At 41.7% G+C, this 22,673-nt stretch overlaps 2 protein-coding genes across 2 annotated transcripts; one reads left to right on the forward strand and one right to left on the reverse strand.

Annotated features, from left to right (window-relative positions):
* Positions 1-3,027: 3,027 nt before the first annotated feature.
* LOC308042265 (lipase member M-like) lies at positions 3,028-11,815 on the reverse strand (the record flags this gene model as incomplete). The annotated part of the gene is made up of 9 exons (XM_080347533.1): positions 3,028-3,261; positions 4,600-4,668; positions 5,936-6,007; positions 6,899-7,039; positions 7,979-8,115; positions 9,105-9,214; positions 9,975-10,173; positions 10,421-10,535; positions 11,684-11,815. 9 exons carry the CDS (start codon positions 11,813-11,815, stop codon positions 3,028-3,030), a joined length of 1,209 nt encoding a protein of 402 aa, XP_080203659.1.
* Positions 11,816-20,216: 8,401 nt separating this feature from the next.
* LOC308042638 (ankyrin repeat domain-containing protein 22-like) lies at positions 20,217-21,026 on the forward strand (the record flags this gene model as incomplete). The annotated part of the gene is made up of 3 exons (XM_080348226.1): positions 20,217-20,432; positions 20,623-20,700; positions 20,874-21,026. The coding sequence occupies 3 exons, from the start codon at positions 20,217-20,219 to the stop codon at positions 21,024-21,026; spliced, it is 447 nt and encodes a 148-aa protein (XP_080204352.1).
* Between the last annotated feature and the right edge of the window lie 1,647 nt (positions 21,027-22,673).

Raw genomic sequence — 22,673 nt, forward strand, 5'->3', positions numbered from 1 at the left:
GAGTACAGTTGGGCACGCACGCCTCACCTGGGCTAATCTGCCCCTGGGATTTGGCAAACTGGTGGGAAACAGCACTGTTGCTGAGGAAGGTATCTGTGGGTAAGGAGGAAGAGGAGGAAGGTTTAAATGAAGGTGAGGTTGTCAGTATGGGGCTGTGATACCTGGGAAGAGGGATCGTTAGAAAGGAGAGGACTTTCTCCCCTAAAGCAGAGGAGGTGGGGGTTACAGTAGGAAGAGAGGCTGTTGGCCTGGGTTTCTGAAGAGGCAGAGCAGTGCAGTGCAGTGCTGTGGGCTGACCCAGATCTCTGCTGAGAATGTCTAGCCATCACAGTAGTCACTCTGTGAGAAGTCTGGATGACCTTCTTTGTGGCCTTCTGCTGAACTTTCTCAGCAGATATTGGTTGTATTGATGTCTTCCTGAGGCCCAAACTGGGACATGGAATTATAGATGTGGTCTAAGATATTTTTATTTAGCTCATCCTGCACTCCCAGGCATAATAAGAGCATTTCCCTTCCTTTCTTTCATTGTGTGCATTGCTGTTCTGGCTGCTTGGCATTCCAGCCTTGCTTGATGCTGGTGGCTGTGGTGTGAGGCTACAGGTCTTGGTCCTTGCTATAAGAACAGGAGGGACTGATTTGGGCAAGCAAGAAAAATCCAATTTGTTCAAATGCTTATCATGTTATCTTGAATTTTTCATAGAACACGGGTGGTTCACTGTTTTGGCTGAAAGTATAAAATAGACTCCAGTCTGTGCCATGGAGGGGTTCATTTGTGCTCAGTGGGGCTATTGAGTTAATCCCATCCTGAAACAAGGTGCAAGGAACCCTTACAGTGTTGCAAGGATGTCGCCTGGGTAGTTAGTAGTCTTCTGAGGGGAAGTGTGAGAAGTGAGTGTTCCAGTTGTCCAGACATTGGCCATTCCAAGACTGCGTTCTTAAGGGATGACAATAAGATAATGTTTCATTCCAGGAAACTGGCAAGTGAAGAGCCTATCTGGTGAGTATTTGGAAATTGTTGTCTTCCATTAGAGAATTTGGCAATCCTTTGTAAAACTCTGTTAGGTCAGAGGTGATGTTAAGTTGAACGTTAGGCAGATTCAGGTGTTCAGTATGGAAGATACTGCATGCTGTTCTCTTTCCCAAGCAGTGTTGGTCACTGGCCTGTGTATTTCCCTGTAACCTCTTGCAGGGTATGTCTGTGGCTGATTCTTCTTGTACATCACAGGAAGACCATCTAGAGAAGTTTGAATTTGATGTCATGAAGTGTTCTTGGTGGCTGCCTCCAAGCTGAGTGAGCTTAAACTCAGACCTGTGTCCACATAACCAGATTTTGAGGGACTGCTAGATTCCTCTTCATTCATCTCCCAGAAAGGGCAGTCCCCAGTGTCTGTCCTTTGCTTTCTTCAGTTGAGAATGAGTTAGTTCATGGGTAGCCCTTGGTGTTGCAGGGAAAAGGCACCACTGGTGAGGGTAGGAGGAGTTTGGTGTTGTGGTTCTTTGTTTTCCCTCGCTTCCATTGTGTTTTGTGCAGTGTTGTCTGATTCATAGAGTGCATCTTGTCTGAATGTTAAGTGGTGCTGCAGAAGTGTGAGTGAGAGCAGAAGTGAAGGCCTTTGCTGCCAGACAGGTCAAAGAGGCGCTCACTTCCCCTTTACCTAAGCTGGAGTTCTTGGTGCTGCTTCCCTTCCCTTCAGACCTAGAGCTCGTGTTTGTATTGGGTATAATGTTTGATGTGCTTGTGCCAGGTCTCCCCTGCTGTGTTTTGGAGGTGGGTTAGGTTTGTTCTGATTTCTCTGGGGTGGTCAGGACACTGGGGTTTATAAATAATCTGATGTGAGAGTAGCTGCTTAACAACCTCTGGGTCTTGAACTGTGAACCTGTCCAGAATATGTGAGCTCAGTTCTCAATGATACCACAGGCTAATAAAGGTGTGTCATCTTCTTAGCAGGTGTTTCTGCATGAGACAAACATGTTTTGCTTCTATGTTGATGTCTATCTCCCAGGTTATCATCAAATGGGTTTCATTTGCCACAAGTCTTGATTGAGAAATCTGGGTTTAAGCCCCCACCCAGAAACACCCACAGTGTCTGAGCTACCCTGTCTTGGCCTGCAATGGAACACCTTTGATGTGATCTTCACCTCCTGGAATAATATTGTAGGTGAGCAAGTGGAACACACTAACACAGTGAACTGGCAAGTTAGAAGAATTTAAAAAAAAATCCTTTGCTGACAGTGCTAGGAATATTTCTTGAGATGGATGCTGTTGTCCTTTGTGTGCAGGCTGCTGCTGTGTCTGCATCTCCTCAAGCCTCAGTTGCCAGGTTATGAGCGTGAAGACAGCTGTGTCCTTTGTAGTAAGAAGTTAAAAAAACATTAGTCAGTGTGAGGACAAGCAAGTATCTTCATCTGTCCAACAACTGAGTGAATTCTCTCTGACATGGGTTTTCTGATGTTAGATTCCTTGGCAGTTGGGACACCAAAACCAACTACCGTCTGCTTGGATGCCAGGGTAGTCTCACAAATGAAGGCCTTTTGGGTCTGACTTGCTACTGTTGGTAATGTGAGGAGAGGAAAACAAAACAGGAGAAACACTGTATCAAGAAGACGGATGCTTTAATTTAAACAAAGATTACTTGTACTTCAACAGAGAAATTAGCGTCTCCCATTTGGGGATTTTCACGGGATAACCCCTCTGTGTCAGTTGCAATATGTAATATTGATCTACAAGGGAAGATAAAATGAAATATTAGCTGTATCCAAATCTGTCTTATATAAGTAAAATATTCCAAAATAAGTGATCCCTGAAGTGCTTTTCCTAATATCAGCAGTCATCCCCATGTACCTCAACCTCCTCAGAGAGACTACAGTCACCAAAATAATGTAGCACCATGGAAAACAACATAAAAAAATTGCAAACTAATTGACAGTAGATTATAAATCCCTATACCAATCCCTACACCCATATTCTACTGCTAAATAGAAATCTTTGGGATTTTTATTGGATGAATTAATTCCCAGTGTGAAGCTTTAAGGATGTTTTCTTATTAGTTCAACGATTTTACGATACATTTTCTCAGTTGCATCAAGGCCCCAGACGAAGTCAAGATGTCCCCAAGCAGGAAAATGCTCATGGTAAATGAGATTAGTAATCCGAGGAAGTAGTTTTGCCATGTCTTTTGGATCTGCAAGTTTGTCTTGTCCACCACTCCAAAGAGCAACTGGTGTGGTTGTCTTCTCTATCTTGTATGCAGGAGGAGTAGACTGTAAGAAAGGGAAGAGACCTGAGTGAATGCTGCTGTGTCAGAAGTTGTGTTCAGAGAAAGGATTCTGTGTGAGTAGAATCTTTCCCTTCTGCACTCCGTACAAAAACCCAGTAATGATGAAGGCCACCAACCTAGTGTCCATTTCCCTAACCTCATTCCCTGTTGACTATGAAAGGAAACAACCCATCCCCTTCGTGTGTCTTTCTGTAATCAATGGCTCTGAGTTGTCCTGCAGTTTGACATCTGCTTGTGCCCTTCAGAGATGGGGATATGGAAAGAGCAGTGTCTGTGTTTATCAGGCAAGGACTGCAAAGTTGTTGTGTACATGTGTCCCATTTTGGGCTTATGTAGGGTCCTCTTCATGCCTTAAAGGGGTGTGGAGTGAAAGACTTTTAGTTGGGTTGTTCCAGACTTCACCTGACACTCTCTCGAGGTCACAGTGTTGCTACTGATGGAGTGACAGCCCGTGAGCATACTTGCCTTGGTTGTCATTGCAGAGGAAATCAAAGAAACACAGAAGAGTAGAATGGGGATCTGCTGAGACCTGAGCCAAACGACTTAATACAGGATTGTCAGTTGTCTATGGGATGGTAAGGGACCATGCACGAGATGGTTTTAAATTAACCCCTATTATTTATATGTGGTTCTGTCTTTTTCTCATTTTTGGGCAGTTTCGTAACCACCCGAAGCATTGGGAATAAACATTGCCCATTCCAAAATTTAAACTACAGTATTTAAAGGCTGTATGTGTGGATGGAAGGTATCTGAGAAAACTTTAGATTCATTCTCCACCTGTAAAATGATGTGTCACTTCTAAAACAACCTGCCCTGACTCAGAAAACTCCCTACAAGTCAACTGATCTGATCAAAATCCAAAAACTTGTCAGGCACATTATCAGTGTTGCAGGAGGAGTGCAGCACTTCGAAGTATTGAGGAGTCAGTGACCAAAGCTCATACAGAACAAGTTGTGGTTGTTTCCTTTTTTCCATACAGGATACATTAGTTAACCACAGCAGAAGCAGAAGTCTCCACTGTTCTGCACTGAATCATCGTGTCTGGTTTATGTTTGTGGTAAGCAGCTTCCCAAAACCAAGGTATGCATTTCCACTTTGTTTGTTTGTTTGTTTGTTCCCATTTCAGTATTTAGCTGAAGAGCAGACCTTGAGAATTATTGGGGAAGTGAAGAGCTCCATACTGACTCAGTCCTAGGACTTGAGTGTTGCGCAGACCACTCTCCCACTCCTTAGCCCTCAGAGGTGCTAAAATCTGAACTTTTCTCTTCTTAGTTTTGCCAGAACCCAAGGGTGAGTTTTCAGGAAAACTGCATTGCCTTACCTGGTTGTATTTCCTCATGTTTTCCTTAGAGCCATAGTCATAAGCTTGAAATTTGTCTGCATGTGCCATCTGTTGATATTGTAACAAGGACAGATAAAATGAAAGTGTTAAGAGACAGTGTGCAGGAGATGTTTTCTTGCCTGTGATTGAAACCAAGGCTCAGGCAGTGGGCAGACTTCCAGAGACACTGAGGATGGATCATAGGGTAAGCAGGTTCATCGCCTTTCCCATTGCTAACAATCCCTCCTGTTCCTCAGCCCTCATCCTTGGTATGTTCTGTTATTAATATTTCACCTGACTGTTGCAGTTAACTAAAGCTGGGGTCCCTGTTTGTGATACAGAGGTATGTCAGGGCTATTACTAGTCTAGTCTATATGATACCTCCTCACACATCTTGCCTTTTATGTGTCATTTTTGTCTGGTCTGCGCTTAGTTTAAGACTAAACTGTTGTCTTCTTGAATGTGCCTTGTCTAAAAGGAAAAACAAATGAAACCCAACAACAACAACATAATAAAAGACAAATCTGTCTTACTGAAAACATGTATGTATTTGTTTTTTCCAAACCTTTAGGTAAATGAGGATATGCTAGAAATCTGTTCGTTGGTCTCTGTTTTCTGGCTCTGGGTTCTGGTGATCTGGATCCTGGGAATTTTAGTCAGGGGTGTGTGCAGGAGCATGCATAAATTTAAATGTTGGCAGAAGTGGCCACGATTCTGTGCATGAATAGTGATGTGTTTCTGAGCTGTTGCTTTCTTGCCGTGGTCTGATTTCGAGCACAGGCAGGACAAGCTTAGGTCTGAGAATGGCATAAGATGCCAGAAGAAGAGGCATTTCCCCACATTGCCGTTGTGCCAGCAGAAGTGCTTGTGTGGATAACTGGCTTTGGGAGGTGATCCAGGCTGCAATTAGCCCTCTGGGAGAAAAGTTTAACCTGCATTATTTCTTTGTCTGGCTCATCCCCTGCCCGCTCAAGTTTCCACTATCCTCCTACTGCCTGCTAAGTGCCTGGATGATGCTCACGTTCCCTTCTGCAGCTCTCAAGGCAAAGATGTACATAAATAAAGCTGAAGCCTGGAAGCCATTGAAGCCCAACATGCAGAGCTGCCTGACGTGCCCAGGGGAAATCTCAGTGCCTGATGCCAAAGGGACAATTCAGGTAGAGTTTGGTGGGCCATGGGAAGCAGTGCTCCCTCTGTGGCAGGTGCTCAGGGTAGCATGTGAGAAGATGTGATGGACAGTTTCCCAGATCTGTTGCCTCTGGACTTCCCTGGGGGTTGTTGGCTGCATACAAAAGCCGTAGTAAGAGTCTGTTTATATGTCAGTACACAGTTATACCTGATGCCAATGAATAAAGTTTTGTACTGATGTTCCAGCAGGATGATGTGCTATGTATACATCCATTCGACTCTGGAGAGAAAGCAGAAGTGTTAGAAAGGCCGTGACTCTAGTGTTGTGACAGAATGAAGCTGTGAAGAATGTGAGACTCAGAAATACGGATTTTATAGTAGCAATAAGTATGTTTATTTTTATCCTTCCGGGAGCATCTTTCCCATGTTAGTCCTAAATTATACGGAAAACATCATTTGGGAATTGTGGATGACCTTTATTTTTGCCAGTTTCTATGATTCGTATGATGCTTTCAAACAGTGCTGCACTACACTGGTAGAGAAGGATTGTTTATAAATAGCATGTCTGCTTGTACCATAATCAGGCTACATATGTGGGAGGTTTTATGGGAATACTTGTTAAATAGTCTGAAAGACCAAAGGACACTGGAGAACAGAGATGTGGAAGGTCTACAAGAAAAAAAATGTAGCATCCAGAGTACAGAAATGAGACCTTGCTGTTGAGAGAAGTGTGAAGAAACAGCTTTGAGTTTTGGCTGGAAATGTATTGATGTGTGGCAACTAAAAAGAAATAAACTCTTACATTCAGATGTTCTGTGTGTCTTCCTATTTAGGAAGGAAAATTGTAGAAAAGAAAGAAGATCATTCTCCATTCATTTCTCCATTGTAAAAGGTTTGTTATCTGTCCAACTTTTCTTGGGCTTAGCCCCAGAAGAGGGGACACTGAGGGACGTTAATGAAAGTTGTGACCATTCTGAATTCTGCCTTTCTTCCTTGTGTGATTTTGGGTGGCACATCTCATCATTAGCTGAGGTCCTAGTTGGCATTACTTGAAAGACCCCATACATTTCTCTGTGTCCCTGCAACAGTATATAGGCATAAGGAAGAGAAATTGTTTGCCTTCAAAATTACTTTGCTTTAGTTGTATTAAGGTGTTCTTGGACATGCTTACCGTGTTCATATTTTTTATGCTGCCTCCACCTACGAAGCAGAGCAGACAGCCACAAACCTTTCCCAGAGAGTTGCAGAACTGTGTTAGAGGGCCTTTCAGCAGTTCATTCTGGTGAAGAGCACCTTTGCAGCCAAGTAGTAGCTAAGGAGAGGAAAAATGTACATTTTTTTTCTTGTTGCAGGATTGTTTTGTGCAGACAACTCTCCCTCCCTCTTCTCTAATAGCCTTGACTCTTAATTATTAACATTATAAGATGGCTGAAACTGCTACTCATCTTGGTGTCCTTTAAAGTGAGTTTTTTCCGAGTGCACACCATGTGTTCTTCCTGCTTCTTCTTATTAGGCAAGAGTCCTTGAGGTCACTATCCCTCTGGCTTTAGTGCGCTGACCTCAGTGACAAAGAGCGGCTGGCTGCACTCATGACTGCAGAGGAAAGGAAGTAGCTTTTTGACCTAATATTTATTCCAGGCAGGTGCACAGACTGTACCATGAGTATTGCTACTAAGTAAAGAGGGAGCAGAAAAATGAAAATTGTGTAGGTCTGGATTCTCTATAGTCCCATAATGGGTACAGCTTGGACATAGAGAGGATCTGCTCCTGCAGTTTGCCATAACATATAGCACCCAGAATTTCCACCATTCCCAGCAAATTCTATTAAATTGACAAACTCTGCTGTGAAATAGGTATTTCTCTTTAAGTGTCATGTATCATTTTACAAGAAAATGTTTCATGAGCAAAACTGAACTGCATGTCTAATAAAATTAAGATGTGAAATATCTTATTTGTAGTTTCCTACCAGTGCGTAAGGCTAGATTTAGTAGACTACGTTAGCCTCCTTTTATTTTGGTATTTGTGAGCTTCCTTCAAAAATGTTTGAATGAATAATGGTAGAAGTATGCCTTTTATTTTAAAGAAGCTGCAAAAGAGCTAGCACGTAAAGCCTTGCAGCCTAGCTCTTTGGAAAGTCTGAAGTCTAACAGCACTGTCAGAAGTCTGAGACACTGAATTAAATCTGTGTAGGTCAAGTGAGTCTGGTAGAAACAAAGCAGATAATTGTCTTTTAGAAAGAGGAATGACATACCCTGATCAGTGCTGGGGGAAGATTTGCAAATGTTATCTGAACACTGGTAGCATGTGTGACTGTAGTTACTGGTGCCAAAGCAAAGAATAATTTCACCCTTTGAGCCAACTCAGGAAAAGTAGAAAATGCTATGAAGCCTGTAAGCAGAGAAGACACAAGTCAATTAGTGAAGAGACCTCCACAGGTCAAATAAATTAAAAAAACACTGGGCAGCAAAGAAGTGAGACTAGATTAGCAGTCCATGGGCTGTTGTCAATCTCTGTACCGCAGACCTAAGGGAAATATTGGATTCTTGAAACTTTTATTTGGGAGATGGGATTCCTTCTAAGGATACAGGTTCATTAGAGCATGTCCAGATATAGATTTTTCTTGGAACTGACTATTTTGTGTTAAGGCCAGTTTTGGGAAGAAGATGTATGAATCAGATTGTCTTAATTCAAACACCCTCTAAAGTTCCCCAAACTCTAATAAAATAGTGAGTTTTTCAACTTGCAGACTCTATAAGAATGTATATGTTTTTTCTGGCAGGTAGTAATACAATTATTTTCTTAATTATTATATTAATTATTATATTAATTATTATATTAATTATTATAATCTTAATTACATTACTTATTATCTTAATTACATTACTTATGATCTTAATTATCTTAATAATTATCTGAAGATTAAGAGCAGAATTTTTGCTTGTAACTAAGTGCAAAGAGGTGAGAGTGAACGGACACATAAAGCAAGAGTGTGAGGCAGGAAGGAAGGAAGGACAAAAAGGCTGCATCCATCCTGTTTTCTGAACATGTCTAAATTTCTCCAAAGATGAATTTGGTGAGAAATTTAACTGGTTGCCTAAAACGTAAGGATCTAAAGACAAAGAAAGTAATGTCTTGGCCTAAATGATTTGTTCTGCAAAAAGATTCTTGAAATGCACAAAGGAGAAGAAAACAAAATAGTTGTCTAAGAATGCAGACACATGCTGCTTCCCCTCTTTTTCTTCTCTGTTTCTGAGTGTATTTTTGTAAAAGGACAATGGCACACCATGGCATAAACCCCAATACCTACTAATGGATCTTATATATAAATCATAAACACTAATAGCAACTGGTTTGTACCCAAGCGGTCTTAACATTACCTGCAGCTGAAGCCTCTGAGTGACCAGCATAATATACATGCTTCTGTCCTGTTTTATTCATGATGAAGTACAGCTCTGCTGGAACATCATATTTACCTATCTCATCGAAGCTACAGGGGAGAAACAGAAAAATAATAATTCAGTTGTCACAGTGTGAGTTACTGAATGTCACTTTTGTCCATTGCACCAAGCAGGACCCACAGAAAGACGAAGCTGCACGCTTTGTCTGCATTCTTGCTTGAGTTGGGGAAGTGGGTAGAGGAACACAGCTGTACTGCCAGGCTGCCTGACACCTTGGGCTCTCTGCAGAGGAGGTTTTGCCCATTAGCTGAGGCTCTTGCAGGACTTAGCTTAATTGTTGCTGCATGGGTAAAAAAGAAAAAAATAAAAATTCTCTCTCAGTTGTGACAGATCAGATTTTTCAACTGAGCTGAGCAGTCTCCTCTCATGTCTGCACTTGAGACATGGTATCTGGTGGGAAACTTCAAGGTTATAGATGCCTCCTTTTCCCTTTCCCAAGAAGAAACCAACAGCTTTTACGGACAAAGGTGACCTGTGTACTTCCAGCTTTGCTTTTGTATGTGCTGATTCCAGAAGGGCCTGTCCCAATCACATAGGCAAGCCTTTCTTCTGACCACCACACCCAGAAGAGGCTGCATCTGGGGAAAAGAGTCGGTCAAGTCTGCTTACATGTTGGATGTCTCACTGGAAGTCAGATTGTGTGAAAACCAGTAGGGTTTTCATCTAATCCAGAAGGGGATTTTTTCATATGACAAGAAGGGGAAAGGTGCTGCATTCCAATATTAACTGCCCAATCTTGCTAGTCCCCTGAAAGTTGCTCTCTTTAGTAATTCTTTCTCCACAGAGTACCTGAACTGCCAGAACTCCTTCTGGCAGGGCTTAAGGGTCTTGTGTTTTGAAGACCAAGTGTTCCCTCGACTGTTTCCCAACCAGACATCAAATCCAGCATCTGCAAGGATGAAGCCTAGGCTGTTGTTGGGCAGGTTAGAAATCCAGTGAATACAATCTCCAAAAGCTCCATGCTGTAGCAGGACTGCAGGCTTTTTCCCTGTAAAAGAAAAGGGTTTTCTTATACTATAGTAGAAAGAAATGTGTGGTTAAAACCAGGGTGCAGATTCTGGTTTTGCAGGATTTTTTTTAACTTATATAAAGAATTCAAGCCACTTCCTGTCCAGGTGCTCTTGCTGAGATGGAAAAATATGGAATATTCCATTGCATGTGCAAAGGGGAAAGATGGGAGACCCATGTAAGAGCTGGCTCTCTGACTTTCCTTCTTTCCCATAACTGTATCACACCTGTATTTTGGCTGTTCCTTCCAGCAGGAATTCTGAAGACGGCAAGAATGTATCCATCCTCTGTGGTAACTTGATATTCCTCACTGGGATATCCATGATATCTGATAATTTCACTCTGTGGGAAGACAAAGAAGAGTTTGTCAACATGCACGTGCAATATAGAGATGGGTGGAGAAGGTGTCTAGATGATGCTTCTGTCTAGGAATGTAAACTTAGCCAAGAACATACCAGGAAGATGAATATGATAACCTATCACTGACTTCTTCATTTCCACTCTGTGTCGTACTGGTAGGAGGGGACCCAAAAAAGATTCCTACAGGATAGCACAATCCATGCCTTGCTCTTTTGAGAATGATGATATTTATGCTATTTTTCTGGGTGCATATCTGTTCTCTTAGATTTTGGGAATGGTGCTATTAAACACCTTGGATAAAGCTGTCCTGCTTTGGACAGTAACCAAGCTGAGCAGCGTGGAAGTGGGCTGTTCTGTGACTGCAATGCAGGGCTTCTGGCCACAGGGAACATGGCTGAGAATAAATATTGCAGGTCTTGTAAAGTGATACATCCAAGTCTTCTTCAGACCTGCTTAGGTGGTAGTTATCTGATATTTGCCCCCATATTATAGGACAAAGCAGAATTGTCCAGAATGACTCTCCTTTTGGGAGATAGTTGGTCATGTTTTGCAAGGCTGATACAGACATGCCTTTTTAGAGGTTAAGCATGCAGCACTATCTGTATGTGGCAGTGCCCAAAGATGTGGGGTTTGAGCCATAATGAATCCTTTCTTTCCAAAGTGTGGATAGACAAGCCAGGCAGAGTGGATGTCACATTACAAACTTGCTCACAGCAGCACCTACTACACTCTTGCCACTCCCGTGAGGAAATCTGTGGAGATTCAGAGCAAGGGGTCTTGGATTCCTTTGTGTTGTCAGAATCTGCTGTTTGATGAAGGGATTCATCCTCCCTTGCTGCTGTACTGGGGAAACAGGTTGTTAGAAAAAGGGATGATTTTGGTTCCCTTGAGACTAGAAACCAGGCTTTGCCTCCATTGCAAAGGATGTCTTCTCTCTGGCAGCTCGGACTGTTTGGATAGGAGCATCAAGGTTTCTTCTCCGTGCGTGCTCTCTATTACAATGCCGGAGGGACCCCTTGGAAAGGGCCCTACTTTTAGCCTCCTGTCAGGGACTGTTAGTGATGGGGTAGTTGTAGTGGTACCTGGAGAGGGAATTTGGAAAGAATGGGAGAGAAAGTGAGCCAACTTACAACATTCATAAAGCATTCAGGGTTGCGAGTCTTCCTGTACTGTCTTTTGTCTTGATTCAGAGTGGAGGATGTTGTGAATCCTGCTGAAAAGGCAATTGCTTGGGAGCAGAGCAGCAGGAGGAGGCACCACATCTTGCAGCTATGTGAAAGAACATATGCAGGGATGTTTGCGTTAGGAAGAGAATGGTGTGGAATTCCACTCTCCCCCAAGTGGGGAGTCTCCTGAAGGTTGCCCAAGGTCTATTCCCCAAAGGGGCTGCCAGAACAAGTACCTGAGTGAGGAGGGGCTGTCTGCAGCTCACCCTATTTAGCAGAGGCCAAGAGTGAGTCAAAGGCTCCAAGAAGATGTGGAACCTACCTTAGGGGAATATGCTTGTATATCAGTACTAGTTTGTGCCATGAGTTCTTCCCTTTCTCTCTAGCTTACAGTCCTCCATACAGTAAATCTGTATTTTGGCCAGCTGGAGGAAAGATTGTATTTTCATGGTTTTCAGCATTTGACTGATAGTTACTGTGGAGATTTTCTGAATAGAAATCATGGAGTGTATTCTCTCTAGTTAGTGGTCTGCTTTATGGTTGTAGCTTCCATTGTAATCAGCAAAGAGGACAGAAAGTTCATAAAACCACAGTGTATTGACTGACATGTCATGGGTAAGACTTTTTAGATTTGGAGAGCTTGGAAATGTTAGCCAAAAGATTTGCTTTCTCTGAACTTCTTCATGAGGGAGGGAGTTCTCAATTCTTTTTATTTTTGGTTAAATCTATCATGCCCTTTGAGTCACTAGAACATTTGGATTAAACCAAAACTGGGATATACCCTTAATTTCAGTATTGGCATTCAAACTCACTGTAGTCCGTCCACTTTGAAGGAGAATACTTCCATTCTTCTGTCAATAGAATAGAAAACCTCGCACTTGTGTGATCTGGAAGCACCATTTTATAGTAGATACTTCACCACTTTCTCCTGTTTTATTCAGTTCAAACAGAAGTGAAACATGTTCCTCTAGTTCTGCATGTGAAACAACATTTGGGAACGAAACAGTTTGTTTTTGTACTAAAGGCGAGGCAATGGGGTAGCTATATGGTTGCCTTTTTCAGGGTATAGTCATATTTATTGGGTTGTCATGTAGTTTAGGCCATGTGTTTTAAGGCACTTCCAGATCAATACTTTCTAAATCAGAAAGAGTGTATCAATTAACTCTTGGCACCTACTGCCTCATGAATTTCAGTGTCTTGACTGTAGGACCCTTGAACATCAATCTAGTACTTTTATGTAATGAAACAAAGCCAAAGAGCAGCATTTACCATGGCAAACTGGAACTAACTGAAATATTTAATTAAAAAAAAAAAAAGTAACACAAGAGACCTGAAAGATACATGGAAAGACCCATTTCTGGAGACTTTTGATATTTAATGAAAATAAGCTTTAAGCCTTCTAGAAAATCATCAGTGTACTATTGAGAGGGTCATATTTTTTTCCCGCATACCGTGTAATTGGGACAGAGAGGCACCAGAGCAGTTAATGTGGCTAGCAGATGTCAGGATCTCCTGGTTAACTCACAAGCCAAGCTTAAATGCATTGGAACTATGAGAGCAAAATATCCCATTTATGCACATGCTTTCAATACAGAGATTTTCATGCATCCACAGTGATATTCTTAGAAAAAACCCTAAAAAGTAGAACATAATTAACTATCAGTTACTCCTTTTCCCACTTGCAGAGGTCAAAGGCTTCTTTCTCACCCCAACTTCAGCAAATATGCACTTTGATGCATAACATCAGGCTTGCAGGTCAGAAAGGAAGACTGCTCGTCTTTATGGAAACAGACAAGAGAGAAAGAGACCATGAACAGAAATGTACGTGCCACTTACCTCCGCTTTGACTGCCTTGCTTGTCTCTTCTGCTGCAGTTCCTAATCTGTCTCCACTGGAGCCGGATTCACTGGCAGAAACCCTTGTCAGCAGAAGGAAATAAAAATTCATTTACAAGTAACAGTAGAGTACTGTGTGATGTTTGTATGTATAGGATTGCATGTACAAGTAAGTGCTGATTTGGCAGTATTTAAGGAGTGGAGTCATTTTTGATAAACAGCTTTGTTATGTAATACTCTGAAAGATCAAATTGTGCCAAGAGCAAGAGAGGTAAAGAGGCAACTAATATAAGATTAGGATATTTAGCAAGAACCTGGGAATTCTTGTCCCCTGAGGATGTGACAGGTCTTGATTTGTATTGCTGCCTGTCTTGAGGAGTGCTGTGACCACATTATTTTGTGTTCTGTGTTGCTGTGGCTTGTACAGAAGCTGTCGTGGTCACTGGTTCCACACCTGTCACTTGTTTTCTGAACCACTGTTTGCAGGTTACTTGGGGGCAATTCTTTGTTGTTAGGTAATTTAGAATGAAAATACAATTGATTTTAAAAGTGCGTATTTATTATCACGCACATATTTCTTAATCTGTTGTTCAGAGAACAGCACAATGTGCAAAGACCAGTTTGTCCTGAGTGAGCGTGCTTCTGTAGGGATTCTCAGGTATTGAATTATGTTTGAGACCATTGTGTAAACTCTGACTCAGAGAGGACACTAACAAGATTATGTGCTTCCTGCAAACTGTTTTGATGAATTCTGTGAAAATACAGTATGCTTGAAGACCTCAGCCTACCTGCTGAATTAATTGTAGTCAACCTAGGGGCTAGGTCCTCCTTGAAACTGTCCTGGTGCAGTGGTGCAGCAAATTCTCTGGACTGTGTGCCAATGATAGAATCATAGATTAGTTTAGATTGGAAAAGATCTTTAAGGTCACCAAGTCCAACTGTCAACCTAGCACTGCCAAGTCCACAACTAAACCATGTCCCTAAGAACCTCATCTATGTGTCTTTTAAACATCTCCAGGGATGGTGACTCAACCTCTTCCCTGGGCAGCCTGTTCCAGCGCTTGAGAACCCTTTCTGTGAAGAATTTTTTCCTAATATCAAATCTAAACCTCCCCTGGTGCAACTTGAGGTCATTTCCTCTTGTTCTGTCACTTGTTACTTGGGAGAAGAGACCAAAACCCTCCATGCTACAACCTCCTTTCAGGTAGTTGTAGATAGTGATAAGGTTTCTCCTCTGCCTCCTTAACTCCAGTGTGAACAGCCCCAGTTCTCTCAGCCACTCCTCATCAGACTTGTGCTCCAGACCACTTACCAGCTTCATTGCCCTTCTCTGAACTCTCTCCAGCACCTCAATGTCTGTCTTGTAGTGAGGGGCCCAAAACTGAACACAGAATTCGAGATGCAGCCTCACCAGTGCCAAGTACAGGGGGACTTAGTCCTGCTGGCCACACTATTTCTGATAGAAGCCAGGATGCTGTTGGCCTTTTTGGCCACCTGGCCACACTGCTGGCTCATGTTCCGTTGGCTGTCAGTCAACAACCTCAGATCCTTCTCTGCCAGGCAGTTTTCCAGCCATTCTTCCCCACGTCTGTAGCATTGCATGGGGCTGTTGTGACCCAAGTGCAGGACCCATCACTTATCCTTGTTGTACCTCATACAATTGGCCTCAGCCCATTGATTCAGCCAGTCAGGTTCCATCTGTAGAGCCTTCTGGCCCTGAAGCAGATCAACACTCCCACCCAAACTGATGTCATCCACAAACTTATTGAGGGTGCAGCTGATGCCCTCCTCCAGATCAATGATAAAGATATTGAACTGAATTGGCCCCAGTTCTGAGGTCTGGGCAACACCATTTGCGGCTGGCCACTGACTGGATTTAACTCCATTCACCATCATCATCTGCTGTCTTGTTTGGGCAAATGAAGTGAAGTAAGTCTTTGTAAACAGAATCCAAGTGTCACCACAAAACCAATTCTGCTTTATAAAGTACAGTGTAGTCTGTGGAAAATTGAAGTAAGTGATTTCTTAACAAAAAACATTACAGCTCAGCAAGTCTGATACTCCTTATCAGTGAGTGATACAGAAGACTTTCCTCAGCTGCATTCCCAGCTAACAAAAGGGGAGGACAAAGGGGAATGCATGTGTTCCCTTTTCCTTTGGAAACCCTGTAAAACACAAAAGCAGTGTTTGTTTAAGAAATAGTCTGTATATGATCTTGGAACTCTCTTCTTCTTCCCAGTTACCTTTGTGGTTCTCATCAATTTTCTCCCTGCATTTGTCAGATGATTACCTGTTGGTTGAGCATGTATGGGAAATAAACTAGCTGTTTATCAAATGCTTCTGTCTGCTGAGGCGTTACCCAGTCACTATGTTCCTTGGACGGCTTTAAATTAAGAGTTACCATATAGGACAATAGTGATTGTGAAAATGCGTAGATGTGTCAGCGGGTTCGTGCAGATGTAAGGGCCCGCTGACTTTTACAGGACTGTTGTGTTCCACATTGTGCAGTGCTGCCTGTGAACTGATTATGGGGTCAGGATCTTGGGCAGGCAGGATCAGCTGGTTTGAGTGACGAGATGCTAGAGCTTAGCCACAGGGTGGGCTGTAACAGAAGTCACCCAGTAGTGACCACATGAGCATCAGGATGCAAGGGGAAGGCTGGGAAGTCCTGTGCTTTTCATGTGACACAAGTGGTGCACTGAGTTCAGCTTAAGGTTTTCTAAAACACAGACTCTGCTCTGTGCCAGGGAGGGGCTTGTTTTGCTTGGTGAGGATGTTGAGTTAATCCTATCCTGAACCAGAGGTACAAGGGACTCTTGCAGTGCCACAAGGATAGTGCCTGGGTAGCTACCAGTCTTCTGAGGGGGAGTGTAAGCAGTGATTGTTCCTCTTGTCCAGACAGTGGCCATTCCAGGACTGCACTTCTTGGGAATACATGTTTCTGAGGACTGTTCTGCACACACAACTCCAGCAGGCCACAGCTTTCTTTCCTGAGAGTAGTATAACTCATGCCATTTGGAGCAGTATTATCTGTAGTGCTTGGAAATTAAGGAGACATGCAATTTTTCATGTTCTTGATGGAATGTGCTGTTCTGAAATTTAATTGATATTTAATTTAAAAATTAATTACCCTTATTCCTTCTCTGGTGAATGCCCTTCTGACAAACTCTTAGTTCACTTCTGGCTCACAAGAAACTCTGAAGAGTTATTAAATTCTTTCAGAAAGTAAGAATCATATTTCCTCTGCAGACTGATTAGTTTGCCAATGCATTGAGTCTTGGCACCTTTTGGACAAAACAGCTTATTCAACAAAAATAGATTTAAAATTTCACAGTTCAGATTCTCTTATAAGCATGGTAAAGAACACTAAAGCAATATGTGAAGCAGAAGAGCTTTAACTACATAGATTTGCATGAGTCTTACACCTCATCATGGGTGGGCTGCTTATCTGTTCTCTAGCTAAAACTCGGACCAAAGTAGTCACTTAAGTAATTTTCAAGAGTGCCTGAGATGTGATGCTGGATTAAATGTTAATCTTCGGAGAGGTGTTGCCTGAAGCTCTCGCTGTGCTTACTGCAGGAGGTGGTGGTGGTTTTTTTGGTTATTTTTGTTTTAATATGTTTCCATGTTACAATGAACAAGTGCCAGCAAACTTAGACTACAGTCGGTGCTCTACTGCTTTAACCGGAGAAGGATAGAGACAATATAAGAGTTTTGTATTGTACTCCACCTCACTGGAGAATAAATGTGAACATTATATGGAAATAAATGTTCTCAAATGTAAGATAGAGGGCTTAGATTGAAGATGCATATATGACATGCATATCTTTTAATACTTTTTTTAAAAGATACTTGAAATACAGAAAAGATGAATTTAAATTCTAAAGGGAAAAGATATTTTGGGGTGTCTGCCAGCACTTGCAATACACATGCTCTACTCAGAAAGACTGTCTGAGTGTGCAATAGAAATACTATCAGCATCTTACCCTGAGAGCCACAGACACTCAAAGGGGATGGAAGCATCAGTAATAATACTCTTCCCAAGGAAGCTCTAATGTACAAATATATAAAATTAGCAGGTTAAAGATGAATAGTTTTATTTGGGCTGGGCTATGAAGAGAAGACTGAACAAAAGATGATGAAAGTGGCTGGCTGATGTAATAAGAGGCCGAAGCTAATTATACTGGGAACTCTCATTAAAGGTGTGGGATCTAATTGCTTCCCTTTTCCTAGTAGGCGTCTTGAGGTGTTCTTGCAGAGGGTTTGGAATATGTTTGATTCAGAAGGAGCTTGGGTGGCAAACTAGCTACCATTCATAGTTACCTCATTTAAATTTTAGGTGCCATGCTCTTTTTTTTCTTTTTTCTTCCCCCCCTCCTTGTCCCCCTACCCCCTTCTTCACTTGTGAAACTTTCTCCTTCTCTTTCTCTCCCCTCTCCTTCTCAGCCTGTTTTGCTACTTTCCTTTTAGGCAACTGGAGGCTGTCATTGCAAAAAAGACAAAGGAAAATGCTACTGTGTTGTAACTTGTTCTGTCAGTCTCCCGTAAGCTGCTGTTCTCACGTTTACCTGCCTGGGTTAGGTTTCTGAAGACAATGGCTACCAAGTAGAAAGCACTTAGGGGAAATGTAGCTTAAGAAAGAGTGATATTTTGTTGTTAAATATTAACCAGATTCAGACAAGCTCAAGAGCATTTCAAGTGAGGTTAACTTGTTGGGCTGGTGAACAAGAACGAAAGGGAGCAGTGAAGAACAGGCATGGGGATACTCTATTCAGAGGTACGTGAGCATTTTCTGTGCAGTAACTGAAGCTATTGAAGATATGGATATTCACCAGGTTTGGTTTATTCCCTTCGCACCCTCCCATATGCAGGTTTGAAGTTCTGGAAGTTCTTTTCCTTGGAAATGCTGTACTTTAGGTATTACAAACTGACAGAAGTACTGTTTGAGGACGTAAAGAAAATGCAATAATCAGTGGAATTATTGTGACTTCATAGAGAAACTATGTGTTCAAGATATTTATTATTCTTTGTTGAGAGCAGAATGATTCTGAGCATGGTGCAAACAACAAACAAGTTTGCTAACTGCGAACAAATCCTTGGCTGATGTTCAGTATAGGTAATAGAGTTAACACCTAAGGAATCATTCTCCCCTACCCTACAATTGTGTTAGGAATGTGATTTTTTTTAGCTCTTACTTTTATGGATTTGTTCGCAGATCATGGTCCATTTAGGATACCCCAGCTTAGTTAAAGTGGTGCTTAGAGAATGTTCAGATGATGTTCATATCTTCCATGCTTATTAGTTAATGTTTTAATGTACATTAGTTCTCTTTCTTTATAAAGTTTTCATGTCACCCACAATTGTTTTTTAAAAAAGCCCATTCTATAGAGGTATTGTCTTTCTTCCTGACAGTGAAAGCTTTTACTTTTCTTGCACCTCTTGTCTGGTGGTCTTTTACTGAGCAATCTCTGCCGTTAAAACCATTACCTGTCCTATGATTACTTCTTACCTTTCCTGAAGCATTAAATTCTGAGTGTTGAAATCCTCTTCAGAAGGCCTCGTTGAAGATTTAATAGTATGGTAGAGATATCCTAATCTAACTACAAAGGATTCACTTTAAAAAATGAATATTCAATTTTACTTGGAACACCTGACTTTGGGGAGTGTCACTCAGTCATTGGCATATGGAACCTTCAGAATCCAATTTTTCATCCCCATAATTTGCCCTTTGATTTCTTCAGTCAGGCAGAGCCATGTGCTTTAGTTCATAGTTAGCCCTGATGCTACAGCAGGGAAAAGACACCATGGGTGAGGGTAGGATTTTGGTGTTGTGATTCTTTCTTTTCCCTCCCTTCCACTGCATGTTTTGTGCAACATTGTTGGGTCTATTGTGTACGTCTTTTCTGAATGTTAGGTGGTGCTGCATGCAGAAGTGTGAGACCAAAAGTGAAGGGCTTTGCTACAAGACAGATCAGAGAGGCCTTCATTAGGCTTTTAGAAACCTATAGCACTCCTGTCATTCTCAACCTCTCCTTAGTCTGAGTTCTTGCTGCTGGAGAGGGAAGGAATTACAGGTCTGGTCAAGGGCAAAGGTTAGGTTAGGTCACTGAGCAAAGACTTGAGTAGCAATAAGTTCTCAAAATCCAAGCAGGGCTTTTGCATATGTTTTATAGATAAGAAGTCTACCTTCAAGCCCTAGAAAATAAACATTGGTGTGAGTGTGTTTTTTCAACTTTCACCCAAAGTGTGGTTCTGTTCTGGGAACTAACGAGTCAGGTGTAGTGCCTCTTGTTCAGCAGTGCTCATCCAAAGGGAAAGCCTTTTGTAAACTTAGAGACACGTGGGCTTGTCAGTGCTTGCTGCTTAAAACAGTGGCCAGCTGCTATGAGACTGGAAGACATTTCTTAAATGGCTGCAGATGAACTGGATTTATTTCTTCGCCCAAAATGAACAGAAAGTTCATTCCGCTGTGCAAGGGCTGTGAGTGCTGAGGCTGAGGGCTGAGAGGCGCTGGGTGGCACCAGCAGGAGTGTCTCTTAGCACCATCTGCTGGAAGTTGCCTAGAACTACAAGCTCTGCCAGAAGTGCTTGGCGGTGTCTTAGGGATGTGCATGTTATAACTCAGAACGGGAGGTGTGGATGTCCTAGTGAAACGTGTGCTGATGAATATTGTCTTCTCTTTTCAGCCCATTTGTCAGGCAGCTTTTAATAACGATTTCAATGAAGTTCGTCTCCTTTTGGAGTGCAACAGTAAATACCTGAACATCCAGGATAGCCGAGGTGGAGACACACCCTTAATTTGTGCGTGTAAAAAGGGAAACAACCGGATTGTTAGCTATCTTCTAAAAAGAAATGCCAACGTCAACCTCAGAAACAAGGTAAGTGGAGTGTATGTGTGGGGACACTGGCAAGCGCAGCCAAACCTGAGATTTTTTTCCACCTGAGGTGTACGTGTAACCCTCAAATTACAATTCAATAAGCCTATCTGTTTCTGTTTAGCCAAAACTACTTAGTACTATACACAGATAAATTGTCTTACTGTGTTACTCTTTCTCTTGCATGAAACAGATCTCAAAGACTAAACAGAATGAAAACTTGATCAAGATGTTGCTTAGAGCTGTAGCTGATGTTAATGCTACAGACTCTGTAAGTGGGTTTATACAAATGCAAATGTGGCTCATATGCATGCAACAATACTAAAACCAGATTTCAGAATCTTCTGGCTGGCATAAGTTCTGAAGACACTGTCATGGTCAACACTGCTAATGGCTGCTAAACTGGGTGCATGGACAAGGTAGTATATTTTTCCTGTGTTGCAGAACATTGATAAGTTTTTAAGTGTAACTATTCTGCTGGATGGTGACTCCAATTATGAAGGTTCTTACTTGAACAACAGGAGCAGCACCCAGAAACAGCCTAGGAAACAAAACTGCCCTGTCTGCATATATAAATTGATCACTTCGGTGGTGTAACCTGGGGAACCACACCCTTATCTACCAAATCAACCTGCAGTTAAGTAGATATGAGACACTTGCATGGATAATCAAGATGGTATCTCTTTAAACTAATGCCTGGAAAGGGAGAACAGCTGACTGCTTTTCCATGCTGTCGAAATTGCTTGAAAAAGGAACGGTCAAGACACAGGGTTATGGAAAATTCAAAGCTGATAGCTCAGAGTGCTCACAACACCTTCATTGTCACTGTCAGGAATTATTAATGGGGTGAAGCTGTACCACATGGAGTGGAGCTTGCCTAATGGATCTACATCTCCTTATCCTTCAGCTGCTGTTCATGATCCTTAAAACTGTGGAGCTTAGAGTGCATGAACAAAACTTGAGTGAGGTGTGGGCATGGTGGGCAGGAGAATACTTCTCTGAGTTTTTCTGAGGTTTGATGCCTTGATGTTTGGAGGTCTCTGCTCAGTTTCTTGTGTCTGAAAGTCTCTCAATTGTGTTGACAGCATAGGTAAATGTAAGGAGAAAACAAACAAATAAAGCCAATTTCTCTGAAAAACGGATAAAAGATTTAATTTAAAGAAAGGTCAGTTGTACATCAATAGAGAATTGAGTAAAACTCACTTTTGGGTCTCTATGGGAAAACACAAATTGGGCACAAGAATATCTCTTTGGTGTATGTAAAATATACATGAGAACAACAAAGATTAGCCTTAAAAAAATCAGTCTTGCAGAAATAAAATCTGTCCAAATCAATTGATCCTTGCAACATGTGCACAAATATATTCATGTTTTAAACGTTCATTCCTATACACATCAACCTTCTAAGGAAGACACCAGTCACAGTAACTCTATGGAAAACCTCTGACGTTGAGAAAAGCAAGAAACCAAAAAGACACCTCTACTGGTATCCATTACATGTGTCTGTGTGTTTACCTCTTCCCAAGGTATCCCCCTTATTGCCAAATCACAATTTTGAAAGATTTTATTGAGTGAATCAACACTCTGCATATAGTTTCAAAAGTATTTCCTTATTAGTTCAACAGTTTTATGATACAGTTTCTCAGCTGCATCAAGGCCCCAGATGAAATCAAGATTTCCCCAAGCAGGAAAATGCTCATGGTAAATGAGATTAGTAATCTGAGGAAGTAGTTTTGCCATGTCTTTTGGATCTGCAAGTTTGGTTGGTACCAACCTTACTGTTGGTAATGTGAGGAGATGAAAACAAAACAGGAGAAACACTGTATCAAGAGGACGGATGCTTTAATTTAAACAAAGATTACTTGTACTTCAACAGAGAAATTAGCGTCTCCCATTTTGGAGTTCTCATGGGATAACCCCTCTGTGTCAGTTGCAATATGTAATATTGATCTACAAGGGAAAATAAAATGAAATATTAGCTGTATCCAGATCTGTCTTATAGAAGTAAAATATTTCAAAATAAGTGATCTCTGAAGTGCTTTTTCTAATATCAGCAGTCATCCCCATGTACCTCAACCTCCTCAGAGAGACTACAGTCACCAAAATAATGTAGCACCATGGAAAACAACATAAAAAAATTGCAAACTAATTGACAGTAGATTATAAATCCCTATACCAATCCCTACACCCATATTCTACTGCTAAATAGAAATCTTTGGGATTTTTATTGGATGAATTAATTCC

The sequence above is a fragment of the Nesoenas mayeri genome (genome assembly GCF_963082525.1).
Source record: "Nesoenas mayeri genome assembly, chromosome: 7".
Taxonomy (NCBI): Eukaryota; Metazoa; Chordata; class Aves; order Columbiformes; family Columbidae; genus Nesoenas; species Nesoenas mayeri.